A 12,500-nucleotide genomic window follows, 5' to 3' on the forward strand; every position below is an offset into this window, starting at 1 on the left:
CAGAGTATTTCCATATTCCAGAATTGATACTTTTACTGAAGTAAGACATTTGAGTACTTTCTCCACCACCACTGCTAGTAACCCCGCCTGCCTCCCCACACACACACACACACACACACACACACACACACACACACACACACACACACACACACACACACACACACACACACACACACACACACACACACACACACACACACAAACCTATTTTATTTTATTTTGTTATACTTTATTTTTTCATATGGGCACCACAGTGAGTACCAAGACAACACAAATTACAACAGCAACAACAAACCTATTTTAGACCTTATGTTTGGCCCATTGGGGGGGGGGGGGGGGGGGGGGCAGGCAGCCTAGTGTTGATATTGTACATATGATAATAAAACTGAACATTAATGACATTTGTAATTGTCTATTTCCAGATGGATATGTGTTCTATGGGGCTACCCGCTGTGTGTTTAACTCCAGTGAGCTGAAGGACATACAGTACATAGTGTCATTGAATTTTGATGGTGATGAGCTGAACAGGTGGGACAGTAGAGTAGATCAATATGTTGGATACACTGAGCTTGGTGTGAAGGTCGCAGAGCTCTGGAATAAAGATCCTGGAACACTGGCTGCGTTCAGAGCAGACCGAGAGGCATTCTGCAAACACAACATTGAGACCTTCTACTCCTCTGTTCTGAACAAGAGAGGTGAGCTGATCTCAGAGCAGCACTCAACACTCATCACCTCATAAACTATAACATGACATCATAATAAATCATTCTATTCAGAGATGATTAATGGTGTTAATATTGATCTGATAATGATTATAAAACATTCCTTAACCCATTCAATCCGGGGACGCATCTCTGTCATTTGACATTTCTTTGGATATTCAAAAATAACAGATCTACAAGCTCATAGCGTGGCACCGAGTACCGGGCTATGAGCTTGTAGATCTGCTATTTTTGAATAGCCAAAGCAATGTAAAATGACAGAGATGCGTTCCTGTTTTGAATGGGTTAATATTCTGAGAAACATTTCAGATCCTCTTAAACACTTAAGCCTGATTTATACTGTATCCTAACACGCTGTCACACAGTGGAAATAGCAGATATACAAGCTCACAACAAGTGGTGTCACCATGGTACAGCCAGTATAAATGAAACATAATAGATCTATTTCTATACATATAATGACCTTCCTAAAATAGAGACACCAGGATGAATGTTTTTAAATGAACTTTAAAAAGAACCATGCAGGATAAAACACACCTCTATACACTTCATTTACCCTGGTTTTATATTTAATTATTGTCTTTACTAGTTTGTTTTCTATGTTTTTAATCACTTTAGTCATATTTTACAGGATTATGTGTTTTATTTCCCAGATAGCAAAATATGGTTATTCAACGTTGAATTATAGTGGTTAGGGTTGATTTTTGGTTACGATTGAAGACTGATGGTTTTTCAACATTGAATCACTGTTGTATTGCAGTGCAAAATTCAATGATTGAAATGCCAACATTGAATCAGCGTTTAATCTATGGTGCAAATTCAATGATTGTGATGCCAACATTGAATCAGCGTTTTATCTATGGTGCAAATTCAATGATTGAAATGCCAACATTGAATCAGCGTTTAATCTATGGTGCAAATTCAATGATTGAAATGCCAACATTGAATCAGCGTTTTATCTATGGTGCAAATTCAATGATTGAAATGCCAACATTGAATCAGCGTTGAATCTATGGTGCAAATTCAATGATTGAAATGCCAACATTGAATCAGCATTGAATCTATGCTGTTTGCCTTTTTCTTTTCTTTTTTCTTGATGGGGGGAGGGGGGGAGGCACACCCCTCCTCACACCCCCCCTCCCCCCATTTAATGATTGAAATGACAACATTGATTCAACGTTTTATCCATGCAGTTTGCCGTTTACTTTTCTTTTTTTCTTGTTGGGGGGAGGGGGGGCAACCCCCTCCTCCCCCTCCCCCCTCCTCCCATTTAATTATTGAAATACCAACATTGATTCAATGTTGAATCTACACTGTAAAATCCAATAGCTATCTATACTTAAATAAATATAAGTTAGCTTTACTCATTTGTTACAATACTAGGTTTAATCAAGTAACGACGTAACGTGTACTAAAAAATACAATTTACTTATTGTTATTAAGTAAAGACATCTTTGTTTACTTGCCCAGAATCAGTAACATTTAATTGCACTGTGTTTAGTACACTCTTAAAAATGCTGGGTTATTTCTATAAAGACATTGCTGGGTTGATTTGGCTGGGTCATAATTATGGGTTATTTGGGTACTGTAAACTGATGGGTCAAAGGGGTTATTAGGGCTTCAATTGCCTGCCTGGGTTATTTTTAACCCAGAGGTTGCTTTATTCATTTTCCCACTTGTGAATCATTCTGATACCTTCTTTTTGTCACTTCTCACATGAAAACACAAGGTACGTAACCTATATTTTATCACTATATTTGACCTATATTCATATAATGAGGGGGATCATTATAGGGATCTGTATTAATTGTAACTAGACCATACCCGGTCGGCGCAGCGCATCCGTGGGGGGATATGCGCACATGATCTGGCAACCCGGGAGGCAGTTTGTCCCATAGCTGGGCAGCCGCAGCTATGGGACGACATTCTTTGACACAAAAACGCTAATAAGAAGCTGGGATTTGATTAAATTGAAAAACGGGCTTCACAGTTGTGTTCAGATGGTAATGGTCAATGGCTGTGTGCAAAATCAGAGCAATTGGTCCAGCCAGTGAGGAGAACCGGGTAGCTTCACCACCACCACCACTACAAACGCACGCACAGAGGTTACTAGAATTATAGTAGGATATGGTACAATACTGTGCAAAGTATACACTGTAACAAATTTCTGTAATTTCTACAGTAAAAATGTACAGTAATTTACTGTTCTGTCATTTTACAATGTTTAACTGTATTTTGCAATGCATCATGGGAAAAAAATCATTACAGAAACTTGAACATCATCATCATTATCAGTTATTATCATCATTATTAATTGTATCCTTCATCTTCTTGTTTATGCCCCAAAATGACTGAAGAGCTGATCGATAATCCATTGTCCGATTGTTTCGGCGCACCCTAGGGGCCGAGACAATAGTGAAAAACTGTTTGAAAGGAGTAAAAACTAAATTGGACACCAAATTCTGGGTCAGCGCGTCGCCCCGAACGCGAACATATAACTCCCCTAACACACGGCCTTACCGTTCTCCTTAATTGGCTAGGGTCCAATGTCAAGTTATTATATGCGCAATAAAGCAATATATCTCGATACGATACGTTTTTCGAATCCGCCTTTCGGATATGTTGTACAGCTTGCCAAGACGCACACGTGGATGTCTTGTTTGTCCCGGTACGACACTCCTAAGTTGACCTCCTACACTATCGGAAGGCACATAGAGTCTTAAACCTTAAGACCATACCAAAGGACAAAGTCAGAAAAAAAAAAGTGCCGTACTGGGACAAACAAGACATCCACACGTGCGTCTCAGCCAGCTCTACAACATATCCAAAAAGTGGACCCTAAGTCCTTATCGTATTCGAGATATTGAGCGAGATAGCGAAGCCGTAACCATAGCCAATTAAGGGATAATTAAATCATGATTTGATATGAGGGTTTGATGATTTCAAATTTTAGCATTATTTTACATGTAGATTTGGAAAAAAAATATATCGGGGTTATCACGGGCCTGGAACACCCTAAAACCAACCAGAAAGTGGCCTTTTGAGGCACTTCCTGTTTTCCGAGAAAAATATAACTTACATATTTGGAATCAGCGTCATCACATTAGTCTAAAGCCAGAGTATCGAAGAAAAATACAATTTCTAAAAATGTAACGAGGGTTGACCTTTGCAGTCTTTTCGCTGAACTTTGAGCTTTATCAGTGTCTAAAAAAATCAAGGCTGGTGCCAAAAAATCTGGCTTACTCTCAATATGGATGGAGAGAAGTTTTAGATTTTTAAAAAATATCTGGAGCGATTAGTTCCAGATTTTGTGCTCAACAAAATCTGTTTTTTATTCAAAAGTCAACGTCCAATCTTTTTGGTGAGCTTTTGTATTTCCCAAGGTCATAGAAAATCGAGACCTATCCCATTCGATTCAGCGTCCTTTTCTAAGTCTGAAAAAGTTTTTTTTAATTTAAAAATAAAATATTTAAAAAAAATGTGAGAAAAGCTAGACTTTGAACTATTTCAAAAATCTTTAACTTCTTATTAAACAATTCTAGACTATTGTTTAACCTACCATTCAACTCTAAATCATCTAAATAAGAGGGTTGAAGGGTCAAAATAAAATAATGATAATAATAATATGTTTGTGAAAAAAGCTTCAAGTTTATGAAACTTTAACGCTTGTTTAAGCCACTTTTTAAGGGTCATACAAAATCAAAACCTAGCCCATTCAATTCAGCGTCCTCTTCTGAGTCTGAAAACATGTTTTTTAATTAAAACAAAATATTTTAGAAAAATGTGAGAAAAGCTAAACTTTGAACTATTTCAAAAATCTATAACTTCTTATTGCAGATCGGCTATTTTCTTTTTTTCTCTCTTTCTTATATTATTTGACAATTTGGCCAATGTTTGACCAGTTTATAGTATAGTTTGTTGATTACTTGTATTACAGTCTTTTTCTTTGATTTGTTTTCATTTATTTTCTAAGGTATTAAAATTATTACTTAAATTGTCAGGGTCTCGACCCACAGGTTGAGAACCGCAGACATCCTTCATGCACAAGGCGGACAGTGTTGCCAGATTTTGCGATAGAAATAAGCAACCAGGTCTATGGAAATTAGCCCAAAAGAAGCAACTATGACTAATTGAAAATAGCCAATCTACAAGCTCACAACGGGTTGCGATGCGCGCTGTGAGCTTGTAGATCTGCTATTTTAAAACAAAACTCTTATCTGGAAGAAAATGTGAAAAATTAGGAATATTTTTGAAACATTTTAATACGAATCTTTGTATTGGGGGTCCCCCCTGGCATAACATGTGTTCAGATGGGGGTCCGTTGATTGGATAATAGCCTACATATTAATCTGGGGGTCCTTGACATGAAAATGTTTGAGAACCACCACTGGTTTAAACGACAGTAAGGAAGCAAGCCCAAAAAACTTCACAGAAAAAGAAGCCCAAAGTCGCTTATAATAAGCGGATATGGCAACACTGAAGGCGGAGCTTGTTAGTTTTGAAATCACACCGGAAGGCAGAGGAAACGGCTGTTGGCTGAGAGATTTCTTTTTCAAACCGGGGTGCTTTCGTGTTTACTCCTGTACTAGATAACAGGTAAGTTTAATTAGTTTATGGAATTAAAATGTTATCCAAACACGGTCGTACACGGTTACATGAACTAACACGTTCATGTAACCGTGCACGACCGAGTTTTAGCCATGGTTCACACGACGCTCGTCCTTTCACGAGCCTCATAGCCGGAATTTCAACCTGTTTTTTGCACTTTCAACCCGTACATCAACATAAATATTCATACTTCAACTATAAAGTGCTTACCCCACGGCCACGAATGTTACAATTTTAATCGGGTGTGTCTAAGTACCCGCATCTTCCGTATTGTTGAATAAAATATATTTTAATCCGATCGGTGGCCATTTTCTCATAGTTGTAATGCATGTGTATAATGTAATACACCTCCCAACCGACGGTCGCGTAGTTTAAAGCATACAGAAAACTCGGAGAAAATGGCCACCGATCGGATTAAAATTACTTTTATTGAACAATACAGGAGGTACGGATACTTAGACCCTCCCGATTCAAATTGTAACATCCTTGGCCCTGGGCTAAGTGCTTTATATTTGAAATCTGAACGTTTATGTATGGGTTGTAAATGTAGAAAACGTCATGATATGATCATGTTTCAGGACTAACGGTTTATCAACCGCGTTTACATAGAAAGCAATGTGTTTGCACCATTTAATATAAATGTATGATGTTACAATGCGACCAGGCATCCTAAAACGTTAAAATATGATTCAACTTGTTAGTTGTAACATTAGCTCTTAAAATAGAGTTAATGTTGGCCACATATCCCTTTGGTGAGGCCACATTTGTTTTGACTGTAATTATTATTTTATATATGAATCTTGTTTTTAACCTACAGTAAAAAGTAAAATAATTTAATTAAGAGACAGAGAGTACAAATGGTACCAATGTATCCTTAAGGAGAATAAATTAACATTGAGGATTTTAGTGTGCAGACAAATTTGGTAATCCGTTTTTTAACTTAAGTTTTGTTTTGCAGACAGTAGCTAACAAAAGCAGGTAATGTTTATCATCAAAGTGGGCTCCAGGGACCCTCAGGGGTCATTGGGGGGTTTCCATGTGGTTCCCAGCTAAATGAGATTATATTGCCTATTTGAAAATGGCAGATCCACAAGCTCACAGTGCATGGTGATGCGTTGTGAGGGTGTAGATCAGCTATTAAAAAACAGTATAAACAACATTTGTGGAATATTTTTGAAACACTTTTGTAAATCTTGAGTCCTTAGCCAAGTACATACTAATTAGGGGGTCCTTGACATGAACATGTTTGAGAACCACTGATTTCATTTGTATAACATGAGTTCATTAATCAGTATGCATTGTGAAACACTTTGCCAAGTTCATCAGAAGAACTGGTTATCACACACCTTCAATTAACCCATTAAGACCTGAGGCCGATTCTACAAAATGTCTTCTAAATTTATTTGTTTTTAACTTGTGTTATTATGTCAGTGGTTCTCAAACTTTTTCATGTCAAGGACCCCAAAATGTATATGTATTTGGCCACAGACCCTCATCTCAAAATATTTTGTTCTAGGGACCCCCAGAAACAAAGATTTGAGTTACAAATGTTCGTTAAAAATTCAAAGATTTGCACACATTTTCAAGATTTTTCTAAAATAACAGATCTACAAGCTCGTAGCGCAGCACTCGGTGCCACGCTATGAGCTTGTATATCTGCTGTTTTTGAGTAGCCAAAGTGTAAAATAATGCTTTTTAGGTCAAATCTAAAAATGACACAGAATCGAATGCACTTAAAAAGCGCATAACCATTCAGTGTTCAATTCAGGGATTTGAATCGTCATATATTTGTAACAATGATTACTGTCTCATTTCATCGTTCTTTGACAAACTTCTACCATCTATTTAACAGGCCGTCACCAAGAAAGCCCTTGCCTTAATTTGGATGGTACTACAGTTGGCAGTGGCTATGTAAGTCATCAATCAATCAACACAAAAAGGAGAACACTCCATACACACACACACACCTAAAAGAAATGTGCTCAAAGTTTTTCCTAGTGCACAGTCACACGCACATTTTTGGATTGCTCCTTAAAATCCCATGTAACCATCTTCATGGTTTACGCCAGGCAAATTTAAGCTGAACCTAATTGTCTCTTTTACAGGCAGCTTGGTACACACCTGGCCGGGGAAAAAAACCTGCTACAGACTTCCTGGAGGAGCGATTGAGGAACACCAGGAAGCGCATGAGAAGGCTGAAACGACCACACCACCAAGAACCAGAGGAACAGACCGTCCCTAGTACACCAGGTAATACTAATAACCAATGTTAATTATCCCCACCAGGCTAGATTGGACAGATGCAAGGGATTATATTTGCGGTCCCATGACTCTTCTGTCCATCATCTTCTAAAAACTAGTCTCAGGCACCGCTGGACCGATTGGCGACTTTTCACACACTCCAAGTAGGCCAGAACCTCAAATACTTGAAATCAGCTATAATGAATCTGTACTTATCATTCAACAGAATCTGATGTGCCTCCTGAAAAACTTATTGAAATGGTTGAATGGATGAAGGTCAATAGGTGTCCAGTGTCCCAGGTTGAGGACTACATGAATCAAACATCTCTACATGGAGGCATCTATTTGACTGATACTCTGCAATGCACTACAAGTTTATGTTTAACCACCTAGACCCTACAATATATACTTTGTAGACAGGAGTCCACAGGGTTCTACTTGGTCCACTCCTTTTTTCTCAAACTGTTGTCACACAATGGTGTGTTTATCAAAGAGATTATCTACAATACCCTACTGCTTGCATACACTCTTATAAGTAGACTCATAAGTGATTTTATTTTAATTTTCTCATTTTACAATTGTTTATATAATGTTATGTTCTCTTCTGTGTAGACCCAATCCTTCGATCTCCTAATCTCTCCACCTGGTGTGGAGAATTTGATTTGTGGGATTCCTCAAGAGGAAGAACTGCACACTTCAGGTGGGGGTTTCATTTAACATAATGGTTAAATAAACAATAATGAACTGTAACTATGTTTCTTAGCAGGTGCTGAGGTTATGAGTTGGGTCTCTTGGATTCTTTCCTGCTTTCTTCACTGTCCTCTGGTCATAGAGATTCTGAAGGGCAGAGCGCTTAGACCCCAAGGCGGTTACCCTCGGCACAACTTTGGGGTTTCACATAATGATATCTGGGTGGTTTTCTATCAGCTGACATGAAAAGCATTCTCTGACCGGGTCAGCCTGTGACTGAGCACTTGGTGTTCAGATAAAACTTGTATTCTGACCATGTGACATTGGTGTAAAATCACTCCTCTGTGTTTGTATAGGTGCACAACACATGCAGTTTGAGTCAGCCTGGGCCCTGACCAGAATCCCCTCAGCTACCTTCCTGCCAACACGCACTGTGCCCATCTTCATCTGTCTACAAGGACATCCGGGAACAGGTTAGCACCTTTTTACCCACGAATAACAGAGCAACATAAGTTTAGTTGGGAATTAACTGTCCAATTGAACTATCAGGGCGACATATGAAAATATGCTTTAGAGGAATGTCTGGTGCTGTATGCAGTTTGGAACCCAGGATGTAAGGTGATGGAGACCATTACACAAGAGGTGTATATATGGAGCTGACTAATTTGTTTGCTGATTCCATGATGACACATTGAGGTTAGACACTCCATAATTGGGCGTAGCTGCATTTGGAACTCCTTATATCAGGGGTCTTCAACCTTTTCAGGCCAAGGACCCCCTAACTGAGAAAGAGATGAAGAAGGGACCCCCACTATATATTACATAAAATTGTGTTGCAGATTAAAGCTTTTCATAGATGTTGGATTCATGTTAATGTGTATTGTCAGACATTTAACGACTTAAACCATCAATACTTAGTGAACTTTCACTCTGTACTTGGTCTGCTCTTTTTCCCCTCTTTGCCGAAAATAGCCGATCTACAAGCTCGCAACGCCTCGCGCTGCGAGGCGTTGTGAGCTTGTAGATCGGCCATTTTCGGCTAAAGTTGTCCGTAGAATAGGGATGCTATTGTTCAAGTGGTTTGTATAAAGAAACAATGATCTTATCACAGAGATTTGGCCGACCCCCTGTAGCAACTCTGAAGACCCCCTAGGAGTCCCAGACCCCCTGTTGAAGACCCCTGCCCTGTTATGGCTGACTCATGGTGACATGAGCGTGGCATGGGGGATCTCCTGTAAGCCATTTTAATATAGGTAATTGTCTGATCACAGTTATGAGAAAAAGCGTTCATCTGTATACATTTATCTATTGAAGAATAGTGAAAATAGCAGATCTACAAGCTCGCAACATCTCGCAAAGTGATGTGTTGTGAACATGTAGGTCGGCTACTCTCACTATTTTTCAACATTTTTAAATGCCTGGCCTGTTCTGGCCATAGTACATAATGGTATTATTGGCCCCGGTCATTGTCAGTCATTTCTTTTTTGTTTACAAAGCCTAAAAGTCGGAACCGAAATGTAATTCGTCCAATGTTTAATGCCAAAACGGTTACATTGTTGATCATAATTATTTGTATGACAATTAACCAAATGTTTTCCTAATTTACACACTTTTTCAAATGTATTTAGTCACTGTATTTTGTTCTGTGGTTTGCTGTGTTGTAGGCTTATGCTGAGTTTAACAGGATCGCCACCACACACCTAGAGACAGACTTCTTTGATGCTCTGGATCGCTATACACCACAATTGGTCACTATCTTAAAGTCCAAGAAAGGTGCCATTAGAGATAAATTATCCGGAATTGTGCAGCAAATTGATGGGTAAGTCTACAACATGCTTCTTATATTTGTAATTATCATGACTAAGTTTATGTACAACCTATTACCCCAAATAGTACTTATGCTTCCCGGCTGTATTACAGAGTGTTAAAGTATTGCTAACTATTGATCGTTGTTGATAACTAAATGCTGTGGATTGTACTATTTTTAAATCACATCTCCAATCAGCAACTGTTCTCTGCAACTGTTCATCAAACATATATTGTGGTGTTTCATGCTGTAACTACTGTAACTTGTGATGGTCAGATCTTGAACTTTATTTGTTCATTATCCACTTGTAGAAACCCGACGTGACCGCGCTGGGTAGGCTTGTTCTCCGAGGCCTCCTTCTTCTGCTTGGAGATGACCACAGCAGTTTCTACACCACTGTCTTGGTAAGTTCTCATAGTTACACCTTAAAGGTCCAGTGAAATTACATTTTCGTTAATTTTATTTTGAAGTTTCAGTCTGAAACGGCCTTGCAAACCAATCAGAAGGTTCAATCCCTTCAGGCTATAGCACGGTGGAATCTCACTCACATGGTGTGCAGTGTAAGTGTTTGTAGCCTGCACTCACACGTTGCTCAAGGGAGAGAGAGATGGCCACTATGCAGAATGTTTGTTACCAAGTTGCTTATTTCTAGCCTAAAATGTTTTCAGATACATATTTTACTGTGCTGTTTACCATGAGTAATATACTGTCAAAAACAGTAGGCCAACCAATGTTGATAAAACTTCTCAATGCAGATGTGTGTGAAGTGTCTACATTTCCCTGTTGTAATGTTGTTTTTGTTTGGTTCTGTACAGGATTGTGACAGCGAAAGTGAAGACGCCTGGTCAGAGGTATCGGTCGGATTGCTGACTGTGAGCAGTGAAGATTCACCTCCCTCAGATGGTGTCGACCTTCAGCCAGTGTCAACAGCCATCATCCTTGAAGGAGGTATTGTGATGGATAATTTCCATAACCTCCCTCAAGCACCGTGCCTGCTGTCTAGCCTGACGTATGCACTCAATTTGAAGTACCCTAATGATATGAAGAACATATTGAACTTTATTCAAAGAGTGATGCTTGGCTTGGGAAAGGAAAAAACTACCCCCCAAACTGCAAAGTCTTAAAAACCTCCTGTCATTTTAGAAAGATTGTATAGTGGATAACTGGTAGGCAGGTTGTCCTCAGCCCTCCTTAGTGACAGTAGACTAAAATGCATGCATTTTATTTTTCTCATGCATGAGAAAATGTTGTAAAGTGATAGGAGTTCTAAATGAAGCCACTTTTATTCATTTTAAGTACTTTAGAGCTGCAAATTATTAAGACTTTGAATGTAATACCATTAAGTAAAAGTAAGGCACTTTTTTGAAATTGACAAGTGTTCACTTGTTCATGTGTGAAATAATGTACTCTTTCAAACTGTAATGGGGCTGTCCACACTAAGCATATCACTTTTGTCAATCCTATCGTTGTAGAATTATTTAGTTTAAATACAGTGCAGACATGATCATTTCAGTGGGCAGTTGCTCATGTCTTCCAGAGTTCCAGCAAATCACTCATATTGTCATCATCAACACAGATACTGTTCGTCTTTAGTTGTGTTGAACAGGAGGAGAAGGATGGAGGGGCTACTAGGCTACAATTGCAGTAGCAACACAGAAATGTGTGAGGAATTAATTAGCATAATGACTTTGTGGACGAAAAGAGGTTCACAATCATTGGCTACTCTAAATTCTATAAAATAAATTAAAAATGTGTACATATAGTGCTTGGTGTGGATGGCCCGTTAGGCTTTATTAATTACGCCATTTGTATTACTAGAGCACTTGTCAGTGTGTTTTGTCAGACCGTTGGTTTAGTCTGCAAAGTTAGTAGACGTTTGGTCATTATAAGCCATGTTGGGTATTGTTTTTGTGGAATCGCTTGTAAATAATGGTGGTTTGGTTTGTAATTTAAATTTGCAGATCAATTATTTTCAAATAGCATTTTTATATAGGTGTAAAGTGCTCATGTGGCATATATTCACTTACAAAATATCCAAATGCTTGCAGACATTTTCACGATTTCTTTCATAAATAGCAGATCTACAATCTTCTATATGTTATATATTTCATCTGTTAAATCATAAAAACAATGCTTAAAGCAGTTCAAAGCAGGTCTAAATGCCTTGGTTCAATAAATGTGAAGATTCAAATCATATTGTCTGTCTTTATTCTTATATTTTCACATTTTGGGAAATGTAATGTGTTGAACAAGATGTAGCCTTACAGTATATCAGCATACACATAATTTAAAATGTACATGCAGATTACCATTAGGTTGTTGGATGATCAGGATCAATATTGATTCCTAACATGATTCAGTATAATCAATTTATAAATTAAATCAGTGTTCGATTCCTGATGTTGATTCAACATAAAATCAACTAAAAT

The 12,500-nt window shown here is 38.3% G+C and overlaps 1 protein-coding gene across 1 annotated transcript in view; it reads left to right on the forward strand.

Annotated features, from left to right (window-relative positions):
• Positions 1-12,262, forward strand: part of LOC311044617 (uncharacterized protein) — a 16,579-nt gene extending 4,317 nt beyond the window's left edge. The window contains exons 6-15 of the mRNA XM_084056327.1: positions 426-698; positions 7,186-7,244; positions 7,439-7,583; positions 7,801-7,911; positions 8,187-8,274; positions 8,621-8,737; positions 9,378-9,517; positions 9,929-10,083; positions 10,383-10,475; positions 10,887-12,262. Coding sequence (XP_083912453.1) covers positions 426-698; positions 7,186-7,244; positions 7,439-7,583; positions 7,801-7,911; positions 8,187-8,274; positions 8,621-8,642 — 698 coding nt within the window. The 3' untranslated portion in view covers positions 8,643-8,737; positions 9,378-9,517; positions 9,929-10,083; positions 10,383-10,475; positions 10,887-12,262. The remainder of the gene's footprint in view (positions 1-425; positions 699-7,185; positions 7,245-7,438; positions 7,584-7,800; positions 7,912-8,186; positions 8,275-8,620; positions 8,738-9,377; positions 9,518-9,928; positions 10,084-10,382; positions 10,476-10,886) is intronic.
• The last annotated feature ends 238 nt before the right edge of the window (positions 12,263-12,500 follow it).

The sequence above is a fragment of the Gymnoscopelus microlampas genome, assembly GCF_963454915.1.
Source record: "Gymnoscopelus microlampas genome assembly, chromosome: 4".
Classification (NCBI taxonomy): Eukaryota; Metazoa; Chordata; class Actinopteri; order Myctophiformes; family Myctophidae; genus Gymnoscopelus; species Gymnoscopelus microlampas.